Source organism: Trachurus trachurus (assembly GCF_905171665.1).
Source record: "Trachurus trachurus genome assembly, chromosome: 4".
Classification (NCBI taxonomy): domain Eukaryota; kingdom Metazoa; phylum Chordata; class Actinopteri; order Carangiformes; family Carangidae; genus Trachurus; species Trachurus trachurus.
Window position 1 is genome coordinate 19,390,145 of NC_139898.1, and position 22,083 is coordinate 19,412,227.

General features: G+C 40.7%; 2 protein-coding genes across 2 annotated transcripts; both read right to left on the reverse strand.

The window, feature by feature from the left end:
• Positions 1–1,247: 1,247 nt before the first annotated feature.
• lpar3 (lysophosphatidic acid receptor 3) lies at positions 1,248–7,020 on the reverse strand. Its single transcript, XM_083970824.1, has 3 exons — positions 6,882–7,020; positions 5,269–6,023; positions 1,248–1,733 (listed from the first exon to the last, which is right to left on the reverse strand). The coding sequence occupies exons 2-3, from the start codon at positions 6,008–6,010 to the stop codon at positions 1,405–1,407; spliced, it is 1,071 nt and encodes a 356-aa protein (XP_083826950.1). The 5' UTR covers positions 6,011–6,023; positions 6,882–7,020; the 3' UTR covers positions 1,248–1,404.
• Positions 7,021–9,117: 2,097 nt separating this feature from the next.
• mcoln2 (mucolipin TRP cation channel 2) lies at positions 9,118–21,799 on the reverse strand. The gene is made up of 14 exons (XM_083970803.1): positions 21,654–21,799; positions 20,775–20,928; positions 20,132–20,305; positions 19,045–19,201; positions 18,734–18,812; positions 18,550–18,646; positions 18,320–18,419; positions 17,771–17,883; positions 17,395–17,544; positions 16,237–16,338; positions 15,991–16,113; positions 13,392–13,598; positions 13,069–13,202; positions 9,118–9,586 (listed from the first exon to the last, which is right to left on the reverse strand). The coding sequence occupies exons 1-14, from the start codon at positions 21,695–21,697 to the stop codon at positions 9,550–9,552; spliced, it is 1,671 nt and encodes a 556-aa protein (XP_083826929.1). The 5' UTR covers positions 21,698–21,799; the 3' UTR covers positions 9,118–9,549.
• Between the last annotated feature and the right edge of the window lie 284 nt (positions 21,800–22,083).

Genomic DNA, 22,083 nt, shown 5'->3' on the forward strand with positions numbered 1-22,083 from the left:
AACTTTTATGATTTTAATGAATTAATCAGTTATAAAAGTCAAAAACAAAAAAACACAGGATATAATCATGAATAACCTTAATTCAGTAAAGGGAAAAACCTCTGAAGCTGTAAACCTGTCCACACGCCGCTCTCTTTTGTGGCATTCCTACACTCCCAAAACAAAAAAAACCAAACAAAAAAGAGCTTTAAGGATGTTGTGTTCTTTACAGCAGGAGTGGCATAAATACATACAGCAGGATGAGGAAGAATCGTTTGAACCCTGTCAATGATTTAGCAACTTAGTTGTCAGGGCAGATGAGGAATAGGGGGAGGGGTTGGTGGTCACAGCCCATACAGTCTATTCAGTCGTGTCCTCCTCGGCTCCCGCATTAGCCTACACTGTGTATGTTGAGCTCCCTGCAGGAATCCAGTGTGTTGCAATATACCTTTACAACCACCCCTCTACTCTCAGGTGAGCAGCTGTTTCGTCAGCGCGAAGGCAGGCGGTGAGTTGAGGCGGATGTGTAAGAAATGCTACAGGGAGAACAAGTTTTCCTGTATGTGGTTGCTGCAGGCGGGGGTTTATCTGTATGTTTAGGTGAGCTCTCTTATTCTCTTATCTATTGCCCACAGGCAAAACTGCTTCGCAAAGCAAAGGTGTGTGAAATATGTTGGCCTAAACAAACAGGGCTCGCTTAACATGCTAGCTACGTATATCAAACAGTTGAAATTAATTATCACAGGAGGTACAAGTAGCATACAGTACAGCAGTTTACAGTATTTTCATTCGCTGTGTTTAAAACCATGCCCTATTCAAGCAAACCTACAGTTTAGTTTTATAGTACCTGACTATAAACTAGTTATATTTCTTGACTAGTTCATCCACTATAAGAAAAGTATACTAGGGTGAAAGTTAAGCCACCCATTACATGATTTTTACCCCTTTCTGAGGTAAAAGTAGAAATGTACCGCTCAATACCTCATACTGTTTTTTCTTGAGCCACTGGAGCAGGATGTCATCCAAGTTCAAATAACCCTCAGGGATGTTGATGAGGAAAACAAAAATGCACGAGGAAACAGCATCGGCAGTCTCTTATTCTGTAAAAATGAGAGTCATACCTTCAGAAACTATAAGATCTTGACAAAAAATGAACATGAAGTACATCTTTGCATCCATTTGGGGAGTTATTAGTGCATCAAGGGCTCTTATCTCCATCTCAGCACGACTTCAGCTCTACACTGAAGCCTGCAGTGTCTCTTCAAGAAACTACTTTTAATTGGAGGACAACAATGACTTCCTGGAGACCACCTGGAGACAAGCTGTGTTGTGTCTCTTTCAAGTCATCTCTAGTCTGTGTCTTCATAAGCTACATCCAGCCCCAGCTGGACACATGTTCTGCAAAGTCCTGAACAAGTTCCACTTTCAGGTCTTGAGTATACGCTGATCATCATTTTTGATCTCCTCTGACGGGGGCTGGCTGGCGCCCGTGTCCTGACCAGAGCTGAGCGGCCTGGCGTTGGCCCTCGTTGAACGCTGCCGCCGCGTACCGTTGCCGATGCAGCGCAGGAGGTTTTTGAAGGTCGTCCACATTTCCTCATCCTTGTAGGAGTAGATGCAAGGGTTCATGACGGAGTTGAGCACAGCCAAGAGAAGCAGCCAGCGTTTTAATTTAATGACGTTGCAGCTCTGACAGTTGAGGCCGTCCAGCAGAAGAACAATCAGGCCAGGGGTCCAGCAGAACACGAAGGCCCCTAGAAGAAAAAAATACAGAAAAATCAAATGCCAATACATTTTTTGTGCTTGTGTTTCAGTGCTAGAAAATTATAACTTTTAAATTATCATAATTATTCATAGAACTATTTCTTGGTCAAGCAAGTGGCCAAAGAAGAGAAGGGTCAAGAGGTGTGTGAGATGCAGATTTGCAGATTTTGTGAGTGAGTAATTTGGTGGGAAACACTGCAGTTGTCTTCAAGAGGTAGCCCATGAGTTGGGGGATAAACAGTATCACATAAAGCATATAAGAATATTATACAAATCTTCACTTGTAATCTATAAAACACTGACAATTTTCACGATGAATCACCGATAAAATAATTATTTACAACCCACAGGCCTTGTTGCCTGTATATTGTGAAAATGGCACTGCCTACTGCAAAGTCTAACGCACTCTTCTACTGTCAACTGCTGAAACTAATATTATCTAAAATAAATCAGAATGTACATGAATAAAGCTTTTGCGCAGAATGTATTCGATTAAAAATGTGCATCACAAACATGCTCAGCACATTGCAACTTGTGTTGTTTGGTTTATTTTAACATTAACATCACATCTATTTGTGTGTGAAACAAGAATGTCTCTGTGTGGTTAATCAGTTTTTTGTGTCCTCTGGAAACACTTTCAAGGCCATTGTGTTATTTGCAGCTTGTTTTTGTATGTGTTTGTGTTGTGTATTTGCAGTAGTAAGTACGTCCATTTCCTTGTGTTTTCGTCAGCTGCAGTGTGTTGCGCTGTCAGGGCTGCCGTAGTATAATGTCATCCTAACACCATTTACACCAAACAGATACATTAAAAGAAATACGACGCTATCATTATGTTAAATGCTCAGTACTGTGACAGAGGCAGCTAAGTAGCCATCTATTTCAAACATGTTTGGGCACAAAACAGAGCTACGACAAGTAGCTGAAAGAAAGCCACAAGCAGCAACTCGTCTGCACCACCAGCATCTCTGCAGCCTCATTGCATGTGCAGAATAAAAACAAGTACTGTTCACTGTAGACACAAACAAGAGGTCTGGTAGAAGTCTTGATCTAAGATTTTTGTTTTTCTCTGCTCTAAGGCCTTGAAGTCAAAAGGTTCACCACATTCTTTTATAGTGAATTCCTATTTATATAGCTAGTCTTTCTTTTCTTTTTTTCTTTGTCTTTGATGAACTACAAATCCAAAATAACGTGAACTGAATTGAAATGGAGTGAGACCCCATTAAATCAACTTCCACTTGCCGTTTTTTGATGTATTCCACAAGTTTAGAAGTGGAATTTGTTTCCCCTTTAATCTCTGACAAAGAAAAAGCCAGAGTGGTTGTAAGCATGTGTTCCTTTAAGTATTCATTCACACCATGGTGGTTGCACTTAAAGAATGAAAACAACATTTTGAATTGGCCTTCACTTCAAAAGCAAGGGCCAACACTCTTGGATATGTCACAAATAAAAGGCTGTAAGTTATTAAACTGAAAGAAAGAGAGTGGTATTTTACCAAACTGTGAAGATCTGAAATTCAATTGTGAGCAAGAAAGCACAAGAGAAGTGATTCTATACACTGAGGTAAGTGAATAATTGATCAATAATTGATCAAAGTGCAAAGTTACACATGTGTGTGTGGCTTTACTATTCTAGTGTTTCTCTTGTACGCACAGGCCATGCACAGTGACTATGACCAACCAACAGAAATGTGTCTATTGCCTTAACTCTCAGATTTTACACAAAGCATGTGCGGGTTATGTCTGAACAGGTTTGTCCAGTTTCCGTTTCCGCCTGAGCAGACTGTGTTTCACCTGGAACAAGAGTCAAGTGTCTTTTTTTTCCTGATTAACAGACATCTCAGACCGGACATGACTACATGTCTATGGAATTTCCTTTATGCATTTTAAACCATATCGCTTGTAAGCATACTACTGCATAAAAATTTGTGTCTGCAAAAGAAGTTTAACTGCCAACTTTGAATTTCTTTACGGTGCATCCACTCTCCTTCATTGAAGGTTTAACTACCAAAAATTTGATGTCTTTGACTTCAATGTGAAGTATATGTGTTGTGCATCTCAGGTTGGCTCCTAAGTTGTTGTGATTCCACAAAATCCTGGCAATACACACACACACACAAAAACAACCTGAGAATAAAATTGGGCAGAAGGAAAGTTTCACATCCTGCACATTGAGCGTGAAACAAGAAGTACTTATTGTTTAAACCCTCAAGGGGGATTCTAAAGACAACACTTCCACAAGCTACGGAGAACTGCATCTGAAAGCAATTGACCTTTTTTTTTTTTTTTTTTTTTTGGGTGCAGGGAGGAGGCGACGTTCGCTGAAGGCCACTGTGGTGTGGTGTGGATGGTTCGCCACACAGGCTGAGGAGCAGTGTCCTTGCAGGGAGAGATAATTACACAGCACTCTGGAATAAAGTGTGTGCAGAGGCAGGCAGCTCCTACGCTACATCCAGTACAGTGTCTAGTAGCCATGTGTCTGGGCAAGCAGAGAGAGAGCCCCCATGAGACAAAGAACAACGGCTGATCGTTATCCTGCGGAGCGAGTGAGCAAAATCACAACAACCCGCTCCTCCGCGTTTTGAATAATCCAGGTCGCTGTGTGAATGAATGGTGAATAAAAAACTAGTGTATTCAGCACTGACATGAACTCCTCTATGCTGTTGAAGTTCTGCTGTTTCTTTTCTTATAGGACAATGCTGGGAGGGGAATGATTTGGGTATTGAGCCTCTGCATCAGTGTATCCTGTTGCAACACCTAAACAAAGAGAGCTAGACCAGGATATCTGACGGCCTCATGTGGGATGAAAATGCATGAGAAGAAAAGGGCGCTACGTCATTTTCTGTACTTTATAATTGTAGGAAACAGAGAATGAGCACGTAGTAGCGGCCCAGGCAATTACTGATAAGATAATGAATCAGAACAGTGATTAAGAGTTGAGGGGATCTCAAGCGCACGAATACCAAACATTCTCTGGTTCCAGCTGTTTTTAGATCTGGTACAGTACACTGAAAGCTTTTGAGTTTCTGATTGTTGGCTTGACCACACCAAAAATGTAAAGACGCCTCTTTAAACTCTGGAGACTTGAGACGGGTATCTCCTGCTACACTTAACATGGTATGAATTAAATGATCAATCTAATCTTTGCAAATGGAAACTATTTGCTGCAGAGTGGCCAGAAGACTGAAACAGGATACACAGAGAGATAAAAGAAACTTCTCAATGACTCCTCTTCTAATTCCTGAGACCTAAAGTCTAATTACTGATAAGCGCTCAATAGCTTTACTAAAAACCTTGGTGTTTTGAGTTATCATCCTCAAGGCTTCCCACCATATAAGAACAACACAGATTACAGTCCAGTGTGCTCAGCACTGACTCAGTGAATTGGACTTTGTGACTGTTTTGAAGTTCACCACAGCTCTTTACATCTTACTAATGCAGGAAATGTTGTGACTCACGCACCGTTGTATCATCATTTTGTTGCATAGACAATTGTGTTTTTTTTTTTTTTTTTACAAGTGGTACCTACCAAGCACAACCATCACTGTCTTAATGAGCTTAATGGGCGTCCTCTTGCGGTTTATGGAACCACTGGTGTGCGGCGTGAGCATGGACGTCTTCTTCTTGACGTACGCGTAGATCCTCATGTAGATGGCCACCATGACCAGGAACACCACCAGGTTAGACACCGACCAGAAGATCAGGTAGCTCCTGCTGAAGATGGGAGCCAGCTGGGAGCAGTCGCTCAGGTTGCAGATGCAGTTCCAGCCCAGACTGGGCACGGCCCCCATGAAGATGGAGATGGCCCAAACAAGTATAATCAGCAGGGTCACCCTCCTCTTTGTCAGGTTGCTGTGGACTTTCCAGTTCATGACGGAGATGTAGCGCTCCAGTGCTATTACCAGCAGGTTGGACAAAGAGGCTGACAGACTGACGTCCAGCAAGCCTTGGCGGATAAAGTATTCTTTAACTGTCAGTTGCCGCGACACCTCGCCGGTGTTAAACATGAGGTACACGTACGCGATCCCTGCCAGGAAATCTGAGGCGGCGAGGTTGGAGAGAAGGTAGTAGAAGGGGAAGTGAAACCTCTTGTTGGTGATCACAGCAGCTATGACCATGACATTGGAGACCAGGATGAAACAGCAGAAGAGTGAGCCCACCACCTGGACCAGGATGAGCTGAGTTTTGTCCCATCTATCTTCAGCACCAATGTTGGTGTAGAAGAACCCCATGGACTCATTATAATGACAGGTCTGGTTCTCCTGGGCCATCGTAGAGGCAGGTCTGTCAAACAAGAAAGAGAGAGGAGGTTCAAAATTGAGACTGCAACCCATGAATGCCTGCATTTTAATCTTCCAATTAATCACCACCTGTTAAGTTGATCAAATTCTCACATATTACAAATTATTACAATAGCTTGTTTTATCACAGCACACTGCGGGTACTCGTTTTACTTTCACCCCAGACAAAGAAAGACACAAAGTTCTGGCATTTGAGAAGCAAATGTATCCTATCTCGAATTGAACAAAGTTGCTAAACTATGTGAACTATGTGTTTAAAGTGCTTTGCAGGCATTTCAACAACTTGTTTTTCAGTCTATTTTATTCAAAACAAAAACACAATGAGATGATACAAAGTCTGAGCTGAAATGCTTCACAATTGCAGTTTCTTCAAGGATACATAACTTCAAGGACAAAGAAGATTTAATCACTTGACTACAAAGGCAAGTGCACATAGCCTATGCCAGAAGCCTTCAAATGGCAGGAAGCTGGCGAGGAATAAAGTTGAAATCACAATGAGCCCCATTAATAAAGCTGAACACGATAGTGACCATAGTAACGAGTAAAAAACAATATGATCGAGTCAAAGAAAGTAAACAACACAGATATGCTGCAACGCTGGTACATTTTACAGGACAGATTTTGAGGAGCTGTCTCTTCATTATTCCACCAACTTTACAACAGGTCTGAACAGCAGCAGAAAGACGGAGAGAGAGAGAGAGAACTGTATCTGACTGACAAAGTGGACCGAGATCTACCAGATCACAGAAAACAATATAAAGCAAAAGACAGAAACAAAAGAAGCAAACAAAGTGAGATCTAAGAGTAAGAGAGACGAGATCAACAGGCCAGGTGAGTTTACCTGTGGTGTAGTGGGGCTGTCCGCGGCGCGTCAGTGGATCAAAGGTTGCCAAAAGTTGCGTGTCCTCTCCTGAGCATGTTTCCCGTGTGAGCCCCCGACGGCGGACTGACTGAGGAGGGAGCGAGGGAGGGACAGAGGGAGGGAGGCGACGGCAGCAGCGGGACAGGGCACGAAGTGAAGTGAAGGCAGGCAAGTTCAGCGTCTTCACTTTAGAGGCGTCAGCCCGGTGACGCAGAGGGCGTGTGCCGCCCCGGTCCCAGGTCAGTTCCTCCGTTCACCGCGCGAGGTCCGAGCAACAAGACGGTACAAAGCTGAAACTGTGGAAGGAAGTTCGAGGTATTCAACTATTGGGTTGCCAGATTGTGAAACCTACTCCTCCAGTATGACACTTTTCCAGTGCGCGCTTTGATTCACTGATATCAAATTAATGAGATCAATCAATCAATGATCAGTGATCTCATTGATCAACATCTGGACTGATTTACATTGACAGCAGCAGACTTATGGAGGCTGTGATTTTTTTTTCTTTTTTTTTTCTAGTTTATAACTTCAGGAAGTGGTAAATATTAGCCAAGGGATCAATCACAGTTCACCAATCATTTATTAATTTCTTTCTTTCTCACGTTTATAGCTGGAAACCTGGTTAGAGAGCGTGAAACCCAAACTTGCATCCACATCTGTTACTATTTAATCAAATATTGAACTTTATTTTATTCTTTATTTACTACATTTATCTGGCTGTTGGAGTCTCTAGTGTTTTTCAAATTAAAAGTATCATGTGACCGTTAGCCTATATTAAAATATATCAGAAATGATAACACATCGCTAGAGGTTCGACTTTAGGTTCCCAAATCATTTGGCTCCTTATATTAAAGAGTGCCAAGTTTCAGTTGTCAATGAGTTGCTATTAGCTCAGTTTAAAACACACCCATTTCAGCAACTGCTGGCAGCCCAAAGGGTAACATTTTCCAATATTTAACATAAAAGCGAAGGTTACAGAGGAGCACCCTTCAGCAGCTGGCCAAAGTGACACAGAAGCTTGATTGCAGACCATGTCATCATCTGTTGGCACACCCAAATTGGCAGCTTTGTCACTAAAACTCACCCTGGTTTATTATCTCACTCCTAGTCTCCTGTATGGTCATTTCATTTGAGGTCATTTAAGGCCCCTGGGGCAAAACAGGTGCCTGTTGTGCTCGTTTGGTAATCCAGCTTTGAACATGTTTTATCAAGTCAGTTTTGAACACAGAAAAATGTAGTGGAAGTTTACCAACAGACTGCCACATAATAGGCGGATTCTCCTTTATTCTTAGTCATGAGTTTGGAGCAGCTCCTCTGTTCACGCTCAGACCTTCTGTGTTTACTCTCCTGACTTCAATACAGGGCTTATTTCCATTTTCCACAAATGTGTGTGTTTTCCACTTGTCTTAAAATCATGTTACCGATGTTTGTCGAACCAGACTAAACTCACAGATTTAATGAAAGCAAATCCTTAAAGTAAAAAGGATTTGATTTGTTCTCGTCTCTTTAGACTTGAGCTCAAGACTCAGTATGACACATGATATATTAGTAATACCAGTGGGGTATTACCACATGTGAATAACACTGTGAGGTGCTCCTCAATGGTGTGTCAGCTCATTAACACACACACCAGAGAGCCACCTGTACTCTCAGGTATTTTATCACATCGGATCCAGACTGCAATCAGACCAAAACATCTTTTGAATGGCAATACAAAAGCAGCGTCTGACAGGTCAATGCAGGTCTTATAGATGAACTCTGGCCATACAGTAATGTCAGATTAAACTCAAGAGTCTAATGACACACTTTCCTGATTTTTATCAGGTTACAAGTATAGCAGTCGCACTACGAGTGAGAGGGCATGCTCCAGCTTGTATAACAACTTAACTTGTTGGTAGATTTGATGATAACCATGACTCACACACCAATCCCAGCTGAAGTCATCCAAAACTCCCCTTTCTTTCTCAATCTCGGCCGAACTGTGAACATCTGATGACATTTAGAGAACTTACTCCTTTTTTGAGCACAAAAGAGATTTGATTATCTGTAACGGTTCACATTTTATATCAAGTTCCTATCACTGCTGGCAAAACACTGACCATGTAAATAATCTGGTCAGTCTACAGCTCTGACTGCTACTTGCTTTTTTTGTATAACTCAAAGCTTATTGTGCACACTTGCAGCAAACATAGAAAACATACTCGAACATTGGATATGAAATATAAAAATTAGTTTTATTGCATTTTTTACTACAACACTTGCATGCATTTCATCTAGCACTGCACTGCTTGCATGGTTGGCATCAATGGTCAAGTGCAAACATTGAATCCCAATATTTGGCAACTAATGCAAATGCACACCTAAACAGGGCACAGTAAACTCCTCATAGGTATCCAACAAATACTTTTTAAATAACATGTGAAACCTTTTTGTCTTGCTCCCAGATCCATCTCATGAGCTTGAGCTCCAGTTTCTTCAACATTTCATATTGCACTTCTTACTCCCGGAAATACATGTTCCAGGAATCCTCAGGGGGAAGAACCTGATGTCTGCATCAGACACATGAGGTCCTGTTCCGAGCATCCTCTTCCTCCTCCTCCTCCTCCTCCTCCTCCCTGAACTGTTTCATCTGGAGGCGGGACGACTGTCAGCTGATCAGTATAACATTGTCATTTTCTGGAACTCTGCAAAGATATGATCGAAAAACACACATTACATCCCCTATGTCTCATCAAAACCACCATACAGTGACTAAGAAATGTTTCTCTTGTATGTCTCTTTTTGTGGCATGAAATATTCTAACTATATTAATATTATTATAATTGAGAATACATGTGTCTGCAGTTTCATGTCTGTACAGTACATGGGCCATTAGTGTGGTATTCGTTTTCATTAGTAAAACATGTCAAAACATGAAAGACAATGATGTGATGTCGCAAACTGCAGCTAACATGTTGACAGCAGTGACACAGAGGTGTTGCAATAAATATTTTGGTTCAGCGGTGAGTGTTCAGGAATTTTAGTGGATTAATGGATTACTCACTTGAGCTATAATGTCACAAAAAAGAAGTATGAAGTGAATGAAGCAAATTTTGAGAAGCTGTAAGCAAATGGTGGGAATTCTTGATTTCAATCAATGAACATCAATGTTTTTTCCTGTGGATCAACAAATTGACAAATCATTGCATTGTAAAAAATCCCACAGCTCTCATCAAATTTTAATTCAAACATCGCTCAGTCCAGTGTAGCGGGTGACGTCACCTCACTATTAACGCAGACTGATTCATTTTTGTCTTAATGATGCCACATCCAACTGGTTACAAAGACCACATGGCTGCTTGTTCAGACTGGTGGGGTTTCTCTAAACTCTCTGTTAAAGTATTAGAGACAATACAAGATAATACAAAGAGAATCGGCAAACTTTTTTTCTCATACTCTGGGATTTGGCCTCCAACAAAGGCAGACGAGAAAGGGAGGCAAGAAAAGGATGGGACTTCAGGCAAAGCCATACTGAGAATAAAATCTCCAAACCAAGCATATAGAAAATATAAATAACAGCCTGCTTACTGTGCATTTTGCACCCAAGAGAAACAGATAATTATGTCCCCTATAAACAAAATCTGTAAACAAATTACATGTTTCCTACCAGACGCAGCATTTTGCACTTGTGTTTCTGCTTCAGACCACTTCTCTTTTAGTTGCACAATCTCTGCTGCAGCTGTTCGAGGATGTGAATGTATTTCAAAGAGAGCAATGAATCTATGTCTAGTTGTACTCTTTAGGCCTTTTGTATTTATACAGTGCTGACATACACATATTTGTCCAATCTGTGTAAAAACATGTGCAGCCTTTACAATACTTGTCCATTGAAACCTAACACACTCTTCCAAACTGACAAACTTGTTTGGCTCCAAATAACTCATTTTAAATCTAACTAGTGTCTATCCCCTCAATTTCCCTCCCAAACAAGATACTGTAACTTACTGGAGTAGAACATCAAGAGTGGGAAGAGGCTAATTGTATGCAGATGAAATTTAATCCTGAAATGTTTGAAATGTTTAGAGGAACACACTGATCTAATTTTACTGAGCAGAGCAAGACGAAGATGCTCATAAAAATGAAATTTAGTCAGGACAGAGGCTGCAAATGGCTACAATTAGACCATCTGTAACTTGACAAGAGTGCGCTTAATGACACAAAAGCAGCCAAAGTGAAAAGGCCACTGGCCCTTTCATGTTCATTTCCACAGAGACAATGCATATACAGTCGCCAGGCTTGGACTATTGCACATTATTACGTAATGGTTCTGTAACTGAGACTACACTTCCTTTAACACTCAAGACGTCCCGAGCAGGAACCCTGAACGGCTCTGCGATAGAAAACGGCTGTGAAACCTGCAGGAAAAGACCGCAGAGTGCAAGTGTTAATGTCTGGTAATACAATAGTGACGGAAGAGCCTCAAAGGAAGGGGAAAAAAAGAGATTGTCTGAGCCACAATATTTCATTCAGCACTTATATACAGTATAGCACAATCAACCTTTCCAGCACTGATGAACTTGGTTCTTTTCCACTGACTGAACACTGAATCATTTTTACAGTGTGTACAAAGCCGGCAGAAAATATTCGTTTGATGGTAAACACTGTAAAACACTGTTTATCCCAGAAAAGGAAAAACTGAAACTGACTAGAACTTGAACTAGACGGGTAGTGAAGGCAACAGAAACCAAGCTTCCTGTCTGTTTACATAAACCTAATTGATCCAAAACAGGGAAACTAAATATTATACATATAAAAAAGTCAAAGTAATTAAGTCTAGTGAAGTGCCACTTTGAAAGGGTTTTGAGTTTGCAAGAAACAAACAGTTAAAGAGGACGCAATGGCTTTTCAACAAGCCCTAAGTGCTGAATAAACCAATGTGCAATAAGAATGTGATTAAAAGCAGCTCATTACAGTGGCATATTAGGAAATTACTGTCAGAAATGGCATCTGATTACAAAAGATGGATAAGAAAGTGATAAACAGAGAGAGAGAGAATACAGTCCTGTATAAAAGCAAGCGCACGCACACACACACACACACACACACACACACTGAACTTCACTGCACACCACATTAAAGACAGCTGGAGTTAAACTTTCACCCATCGCCCTCAAATCAAATAACTCTACCCAGCTAACCACCGTAGCTCAGGGTTGGGGGGTGAGCAGTGCCCCAGCGTACACCCTGCATTTCTCTGTAATCAGCCCATCACTGGGTGTGTCTGCATAGCTCCCACCACTAATTTCATTGCGCTCAGACCACGTTCGGAGCGAGCCAAACCACAGCGTGGAGGAAACTCCGCTGCAGTCTGCTGCCTGCTGATGATAGAGATTGGCTCATAGAGAAGGAATGAGCAGAAAACGGGGATGTATAGAAAAGATATAGGCAAATGTCTGACTGCAGGAGGAAAGCCTGAGCAATAAAAAGTGAGGTCTATAACTGAATGTTGGCGTATTTGTGTCTATTGTACAGCACATGAAAATTAATATTGTGATATTTCCAGATAAAGGAAGCTCAGTTTTGTTCCATAATGAAGACAGATAAATAATACATCCAACTATACTGACATATTTGGCAGATAAAATCTTATTTTATATTGTAGTACATCTTTCTCAGCAAAGTTTAATAGTGAACTCGATGGCCATCCTCACAATGACAGCAGCAGATATTTGTTTTGAGCAAACAGCAGAAAACGTGACCATGGATTATTAAAGAGTGCCAATTCAAACAAAGAAGACAACACCGTGCTGGTCATGCAGTTTGTTTGACATCACTGATTTTCTGGATAAATGCAGTGCAAAAAATACCACAGCCATGATCATATAGCAACAAAGCTCCCACAAAAATGAAGCAAAGAAAAAAAAAAAAGACCAGAACTTTTTTTTTTGGCTTCAACCCACGCAGCCCAAGTCTATAGGAGATGGCTGAAAAATGGTAAAGAGAAGCTACCGCAAAAACGCTGCCCTTGAGCAAGGCATATAAACGACAACGCTCCCGTTTCGGTGATGAAAAGTCAAGTTTGTATAGTGCAGCTTCCCGGTGTGCATGTGTGTGCGTGCGTAACAGGGTGTGAGAGCTGTAGTTAAATATTATCACAGTATCGACGTTACTGTGGACATTGTCGTACCGTTGGCAGCAGCAGAGCACAGACTGTCTGACTTCAGCTTCTGTCTGACTGCTCTCCCCCACAATGGGAAAATCGTTCTGCTCTTTAAGGAACTTCTGCAGGTCCGTCAACGGGAACCCATCCCTCTGGTAGTTCTGTTGGTGAACACACATAAATACGTTAAAGAGTTGACAAAATGTGCACTGGAAAGAACATTTCAGTGTCTTTTTTTTAACAGAATTTGGAAAGATTAAAACGCTTTGTGTTAATTGTAAAAAAAAAAGATTTAATTGACGCCGTGTCACAGCCCTCGCGTCACTCAGAATCAGCTGATAAACAGGTACCTTGATGGTCTCGTAGGCGTCCGTGATGAGGGCGATGAAGAGCGACAGCACCATGTAAATGAACAGGGAGATGAAGGAGTAGAGGTACGCCCGACTGAAGAGCCACACCAGCGTGTTTTTGTCCTTCAGCTGGGCGAAGGTGGTGAACATGTCGTCACCGTTCAGCAGAGAGAACAGACACTCGGCCACACGACTCAGGCCCTCGAACTAGAACATATGGGAGGATGGACACTTACAAATGCTTTTAAGTTGATACTCAATAATTGATAGATTAGTGGCTCCCTTCCCAGAGGTCTGGACTTACACTTATGGGTTTTTCAGTTGATGGAAAATGTTGAAAAAGCAGAAAAAACCCTACCTCTGATTACTTAATAAATAAATTTGCCAAAGATAACAAAAATTAAAATGCTTGTTCCAGTTTTCAAAATTCTACGGTAATTTAATAATTTAAAGTAATTTTATAAGTTTGTTTTGCCAACACTGGAATAATAATACATTTGTATTTAAAGAGCTCCTTCAGTGTACTTCAAAGACACATAAACTGAAACAGATCATAGAAAAACAATAAAATAAAGCAGGTAATAAAATGTATAAAAACTAAATTCTAACAAATGGAAATCTTGAAAAATGACCATCAACTATCAAAGCAGTTGACTAATTGACACTGATAAGCACTGAGACAGGGGCTGGAGCCATAGTTTATATCCTGCTTGGACTATTAATTATATCACTTGTGCTATGAGACATGCAAAACTACTGCTATACGCTCCAATGAGCGTCTTACGGAGGAGCAGGAGGTGTAGAGGACCGAAGCAGGAAGGTTGATGGAGGTGGACAGATAAAAACAGAAAGACAAACAAAGAGACAGATGACTAAAAGGGAGAGAGCTCGATAACAAGTTGCAATGTTATGAAAGAAGCCAAATTCCCCAGAATGTGATAGTATCTAAAAACAACATCCCACTGCGAGGGTATGGATCCAGGGCACAGCAACTTGAAGACGTGTGGGATGGCAAGTCCTACAACATCCTCTGTTTATTCTCTCAGTAAATACACAGAGGATCCTGGAAGGGCTGACAGCACTGACTGTACAGGGGACTCTCCCTGCGACCACAATGTAAATATCATGACCGCGTCTCATAAGACTCCAACACCGGGAACTGAAACCTGCTTCACTTCATCAGCGAGCATACAGTAGCGTCGCCGCATGTCAAGTCACTTTCACTTCTGCTGATGACAGGTGATAGTGTAAAATGTATTGTTCTGCATTAAATTAGCTGGTATTGTACATAATATTAACTTTGACCTGTTTAAGACCCCTGGCAGCCGTCCAAAACTTGTAGTTTCTCCTAATCGGTTTAGGATTGTCAACAAAGTCCCATCTGGTCAGTGAGACTTGACTCAGCCCAGGGCGGCTGTTCTCAGTCTATCTCACATCTGTCTCTCCAGCAGTACAAGCTCTGCCTTGTTTAGACGCCTACTGCTGCTCGGACTTCCGTAAATAATTTATCCTAACGGGCGAGGACAAGCTAAACACACACATATTTTCTCTGATGGCACTTGCTGTCCCAGGAGTTAAGACCATCTGTCCCGGGCCGATGCTGCGGTTCCTTGCCTGTCCAGATGTCCTACAATTGTAATTAAAATATACTGACTTTGTTTTCAAAGCATATAAAAGACCTTTCAACAGTGGTGGTCGATAGGTTTAAGATACTGGCCCTGAAATTACAGCACCCCCTGTTCGAGTCCTGGGATCCCTCATATCTCTACCATCTTTCCTCCTCCTGTTATTCTGTTTAAATTACCCTAGTATCCAGAAAAAATACAAACATTTTGTGCTTTTCTGTGTGTGTGTGTGTGTGTGTGTGTGTGTGTGTGTGTGTGTGTATATGCATGAATGTAGCACCTGTCAATGTCCCAATTGCAAAATGTGCTCACCTGCTGTGTGAAGCTGCCGAGAATCACTGGGCAGACATGTACTGACACCTAGTGGCTAAACTGTATAACTACAGAGAGTTACAGCCAGCAAGAGGCCAATGACCTAAAGTTTTGCAGTTTCCACATTTTCTAGTTTATAATGCTGAAAGTGCAATTCAAAAGCTACATAACCTTGGGAGGAGTTCTGCTTTATAACTGAACTCTGAAAACTATTTACAGAAAACTTACAGGATTGTCAACTCAGCCTCACAAGTTGGTTTAGAAGATGTAAACATGGTGCAGAACAAAGCATTGATCTATGATGAACATTCATTTACAGTTTCAGTGTGAATCCCTGCAATCTGTAAAAACAAACTCAAGTGAACTGATTTTTTTCTTCTTAACTGACTCACTGTTTGACCACAGAGTGCTGTTTCAGCCAATTTACACATCTACACGTGCAGATATTTGTATTGGTGTTCCCTAACGCAGCCTTATTTTTGTGATATCAGCAGTTCTACAGGAAAATACTAGTCACTAAACAGAGACTCTGTAGTTCCCCAATTCCCACTGCCCCTAACAATATTACTCAATGTATGGGCACAGCCTGACAACTGTCCTGTAAACTCATAAGTTGCTTCTTTAATGTAACATTTAGCACTGTCCTGCAGTTTGACCGTTACCTTCTCATGGTAGGGGCCCAGTACAATCCACCCACAGAAGGTGTAGCCCAGGTAGATCATGCCAGCACAGCAACAAAAACGCAGGACCTTCGGGAAGGCGGCTTTCATGGTTAAAATCAGCACCTACAGCAGAAACACAGTAAGTATGAGGGGAAAAAGTGATTGTTCCTTCATAACTAAATCATTGAAAAAAAAGTTGAAGACATTTGATCGGGGGTAGGAAGAGAGAGAGTGTTTCAGACTCACATTGTATTTCTGGAAGTATCCAAGGTACCTGATCACACCCACCCACACCATTAACGTAGATGTTCCCAGGAAGATACTGCACACATCGTAACTGGTCAGACTCTACAGGAGAGAGAGATCAAATATGTTTATCATTGACTGTCTGTCAATCTCAGTAAAAACCCTGCAGAATTTAAATTTACAGTCAGGAGAAGATGGCATTTCTTTAAGTTCACTTTGAGTATGATTTTAGTTTGATTGACTCCCTCTTTGTGGTAAACTGAATGGTGAATTATTTTATTAGGGATTGAAGTACAACATGGACCTGCAACACAGGAACATCCCATCAATCATTAACCATTTTTCAAATGTCTTCCCTATTACGTGTTATGTGCACAACACTCTCACGGATCAGCTCAGTAAGCTGAAAGCGGCCTCTAGAAAATTTACCCCATTTAAAATAATATTTTAGATTTTACATTTTAGAAGGAAATACATTGTTGTTGTTGGATTCTCATATTAGCCCACATACTTTAAATAAAAATCTACCCTCTCATTGCTTTTCTTTTGATTCCTGGCTAGGTTTGCTTGGAGTTCTCCAACATTATATCCAAAATGTGTTTTTGGTGATTCACACCTGCGAGATTAAAGTTTTCCTCATAAACAAAAGCCTCACTCAGGGGCAGGAGGGAATGAGGGAAGAGTTTATTTCCATCTCTGTCGAGCTTGGGGTAAACACTCGACATGATGGCTCTGAGAAGGACAAAGGGTTCAAATAAACTGGTACATACAGTGTCTACATTAAGTCATTTGGTCACCTGACACTGCAGATATAATTAAACAGCATTTCATCTCTTAATTGCTTCATAAATAACAGGCTGTAAATCCAAAGGTGGTGCCGACTGTTGAAACCTTTGACTTTCTTTCTTTTTTTTTGATCTAATGATACCCTCATGTCTTTAACCCAATTGTCTTTTAACTTATTGATCTATAATTTAATTTATAGATCTATTTAACTTAAATTTACTTTTTTAAATCATCAAGAACACACAAGGACTTAAACCGCTTCTTTCCATTACATTTTTTTTCCCACATGCAGTAATATAGGGAAGTTACCTTTGCACAGCATAATTACTGTAAACTTATCTCCTTCAGCAGGAAGTACATGATTAAATTTACCTTTGCTTGTATTTCCATCTTCAGTATTGATCCAACTATTGCCAAGAGGTCGCTGACGATGACCAGCAGATACCAGCCATTCAGAAACTCGCCCTGGTCATCCTCACACACTTTACGATTGTAATTCTCATGGAGGTATCGGGAAAATCTCTGAAAAAATAAAAACGCAAATTCAGCATCTTTAGAAAAGAAAAGGATATACAGCACAATATCAGCTGAGGGATAAATGGACAGTACGCTGGATTCAGAAATGATGTGAATTTGAATTAAATGTGCTTAAGAACAGGGGGAAACGTTTTTGAACAGCCACAAAAACATATAAGCCATTATGGAGAAGTGGAAGAACCAAAAATGTTGTATATGATAGGGAGCAGACCTGGAGTAATCTCACAGCCAGTACGATGGAGCGGGTGCACAGCACGGCTGATGTGAGGCAAACCAGGATGACGAAGCCGTCAAACATCAGGAGATAGTGCGTGTTCTTCTGAGCTGAAACAGATAAAGTGTGTGCATGTGTGCATGAGACACTTTATCTCTTGCATAACTCCCAGCATTCATTACAGATAACCACAAGTCTGAAAGAAAACGCCTCACTAACAGTCAACAGCTCCAGGCCCTGAAACAGGTATTAAAAGACATGTAGTATTGTTATTATTCATTTTCACCTTTTCAAATTTAGTGAACACACAGTATTTAAATAGAAACTACAGATCTAGCAGTACGACCTATGGCTAATTTAACCTCCGTCATTCAAATAGATGGATAAGAAAATATTCCTTTGACTCTTAAAACCTTTAAAATATGTATTTTATACACATTAGTGAAAAAAATGTCTTATTCTCATGATCTCTTTGGAATCTTTAAATTCAAGTCTTCTTTATGATTTGTTATTATTTCTTCACTTGGTTACACAAGTCCACCTTACCCGTCCCAGAGATCTTCCAGTCTCTGCAGGCGCTGCTCTGAGAATCTGTGTCCAGGAAGATTTTCACCTTTCCACTGTGACACTGGTTGTCAAATGTGATCTAAGGACAAAACCAAAGGAAAGAAGATTAGATTAGTTTTTCTTTAATTCCATGATGGAAATTATCAGATATCGCACCTGCTCGTTTCACTTTAAAACAGACAGATAGTAGCTGTGTGGCTGAACTGTACCGTGACATAGAACGAGTAGCAGTCTGGTAGCTCTCGTGACCGCACGGTCTGTAGGTTGATTCCCTTCAGCTGGAAGGTTATTTTGATGTCAACCAGTCTGGAAAAAAAGGTATGCTTTAAAAAAGGTGTTTTTTACATACAGTACGACATTGAAGAATAAGTTATTGTATGTGACACTGTTTACCTGTAGAAGTCCAGATCAAAGAAGGATGAATTTTGGGTTCTCCATACGTTTGCAGTCTTTGGATCATGTGACATACAAACTGGGAGAGAGATGAGCAGAGTGAGAAAACAACAATAACACGTGCCATTTAATGCTTAGGGGGCGGGGCCTTTAGCTCCTAAAACCTTTGATCTTACAGTTTTGGTAAATATAAATGAAAACAAAAAAGGTGCTTTGTGGTTGACATTGACCTGTTACACAATAAAGCCTTAATGTTAATGGTAAATGTTATGGCATCTTGCAGGTGACTACAAGTCAGTGTTGGCTCTCACCTGTCTCCAGATGGGCGTCGATGTCGTACGCCTCGTCTGAGGGCTCCACGCTGCCTCTCTTGTAGTACTCCTTACACACGACGAGAGGAAGCAGCTGGCCGTCCTCATCCTCGGCGTAACTGATGGGACCCGTAGAGAGTTGGTCCAACTGGCTGTACTGTAAATATCACAGGCCTCAAGTAAAACACACTGTCCCAGGGTGATTTATGCAACATCTTAGGAGACCGCAGACGATCGTATCACACACAAAGCCAAGTAATTTAACCATAAAGACTAGGCTGTGATTTCCAGATCATTTTGGAAAATATATACAGTATATATTTTTTTTAAATCACAGTAGGATACTCTTGTTCATACGACAAACATACTTTTGTCTGTCGTGATTTTGATTATTTTCAGGATAAGACATTTACATGGAACATGAGAGGCCAGGTTTACATGTATTCAGGAGTCTGATCGAATGTGTGCAGGTGTCTTTACTCATCAGGGATAAGGGCTGATCCATGTTTCTGAGACCATGTTAAGATGTTTATGTACAAGATACTATAACACCGCAAAAATGTAGCCATAACCACAACTTTACTATGCATGTACTTGTATTTGTAGCCTCAGTAATCGTCTAACACAGCCCTACCACGGTTATGAAATGTACGTATACACATATAAAAAGGCTTAATTTGCCCTAATCAATAATCTATAAACAGGTTATTTTTACATTTTGTGAGTATGTTAGTTTCATTTCTATAGTAGCAAAGTATAAAATGATCCAAACACTCAAACCTACAAATACATTAGTTCAAACTAACCATAAGGAATAAAAGGCACGTTCAGGCCTTAACAAAGTTATCTTAATTTTTCCCAACTTGTAAATCTGTCCATGTCAACATCCAAGTTGTAATAAGGACCAGAAAACTCAAGGGTGCATCACTTCAGCAGGAGTCCGTTGATCGAGAAAGTCAAAGTGTCAATTGCACAGGATATTTCTCAATCTCTATCAACTACTACTTCTCATTTACGTGACCAATGTTAACTTAGAAGAAACAAAAGCATGAAGTTTAAGCATTTAAGATGGGGAAGGTGAACTTGCCTGATCCAGGACATTGAACAGGCTGTCATATACGTCACGTTGGGTGTAGACAGCAACGCAGTAGTCGTCCTCGTCCACCCCGCTGTAGCCCTTCAGGAAGAGGTTTTTGAGGGCCATGGTGTTCTCCTCCTTATAGGACACCACCAGCTGGTTGTTTAGCCCAAACAGGACGAGCTACAAAGAAAACAAAAGGGGAAATTTATAGTTAATGTCAGTTTTTAAAGTAATAATCATGTTTCCAACGTTAGTGTTTGTAACAGATAAGCTTTATTTTTGGAAAATGTTCCTCTACAGCCTGAAATAGCCTACTATCATTTTACAAAGTGTTTGGTCTTTAGCTGACTGTTGTTGGTCTTTTCTGATTATTTCACAAGAGCTACAATCATACTGTAGATATTTATTATGTCGATCTGACATTGTGTTTTCTACATTGAGTAATTTCCAGTTGCTCAACTTGCAACACTGATTTTAGCTCATTTACACAACAATGGCCCACTAAAATAAGTAAAAATACATTAAGTTAAGTAACAACAAGATGATTTTCTAGTGCAACATGCAGCTCCAGGAAGTGTTTTCTTTTTTTTTCTGGGTGGTTCTGCTCTCCACGTCTCTGTTAATCTACATTAAAACCCTGTGCACATACTTGTGTGGTGATCATGATGATCTTCAGGATCTGCACACACAGTTTCCAGGGTTTCTGCCCTCTGGCCCTGTACTTCTCACACGGGCTCATGAAGTAGTACTTCAGGTCATCTCTCAGGTTCTCCTCTTTGATAAGATCTTGAGTCATGACAGAGCTGAAATATAAATGCAACATCACGCGAGAGTCGATGGGAAATCCACAATCCTGTGTCTGTGGATTAAGAACATCAAATTGTAGCAGATTTTACTCTCAAGAGGTCACAACTTAGCACTTGGGGGTGAAGAAGCAGAAGTGAAAGAGTGAGAAAACAGTTATATGATGCTACTTGAGCAACAATTGTGTGTGTGTGTGTTGTTCAGAGCTGTGGACCAGACCGGTCATCTCTCACAGGAAGAACTCCATGTACTGAGGACACTGCCTGCATTCATGGAGCAGCTTGGGTGTAAGTCCAAGGTTTGCTCACTCAGAGTCCACTTTCAATATTTTCCCAACTGTATGTTGCCCACACACTCTCGCTCTCTCTCTGAAACACACACACACACTGATAACCTCTAACACTCCTTTTTACTTGCAATGTTTCTGTTGAAATACAGATTTTACAGCCATTTTCAGCTGAATACATATCTGCTGATCCAGTCGGGAACTTATATTAAGTAATGAATAACTTCTGTTGTTGTTTTGATGTGACAACAATAGCCTATTTAAAAGTCTTTAAAGTTCATTTAAAACTCTAAATATTCGGTGTTTCAACCGCGGATGAACATATTTTACATTCTAGAAAGAAAATTCTTAAAAGAAATCGGCACAAATGTCGACATTTATGCCCCAAAAGACCCTTTTCTTTGCTCTAAAGAAAAAAAGAAAGAAAAGAAAACTCACCTGATGGAGTTACTCCTGTCCAGATATCTACCCAATAATTCCATGATTGATTACGCACGTGGATGCGGCTGTTACTTGGTTGCGGTGGTTCACGGGTTGACAGGGACAGAGAGAGAGACACTTCCCGCAAAGAGACACTTCGCCTCAGCTGGACTTTCCGTGAGACCACGAAGCCTCCTCTCAGCCAATCAGGAAATGAGTGTCAGGAGGCGCACAGGTGTCCAATCTACGGCCCGGGGGCCTCCAGGGGTCACTGTAGGACTGGAATAGATCAATTTAGAAAATATATTATTTATATATTATCATACAAATTATTTATATTCGATACATTTTCTATTTCCTAAGGCATCTTCACACTGCCAAAATTCTTTTCTTTTTCTTGGCCTACAAATAGTCCTATATAAATACAACAATCTTAAGAAAAAAATGC

Bases quoted from the DNA above. Each gene is read 5' to 3' on its own strand.
- lpar3 (XM_083970824.1), bottom strand. From the start codon at position 6,010: ATGGCCCAGGAGAACCAGACCTGTCATTATAATGAGTCCATGGGGTTC. The intron at 1,734-5,268 runs GTAGGTACCACT...TTTTTCTTCTAG, and splicing joins GACAGTGATGGTTGTGCTTG to GGGCCTTCGTGTTCTGCTGG.
- mcoln2 (XM_083970803.1), bottom strand. From the start codon at position 21,697: ATGGAATTATTGGGTAGATATCTGGACAGGAGTAACTCCATCAG. The intron at 18,647-18,733 runs GTAAACAGTGTC...CTTTTTTTCCAG, and splicing joins TTTGATCTGGACTTCTACAG to ACTGGTTGACATCAAAATAA. The intron at 17,545-17,770 runs GTCTGCTCCCTA...TTATTTTTTCAG, and splicing joins TGGCTGTGAGATTACTCCAG to AGATTTTCCCGATACCTCCA.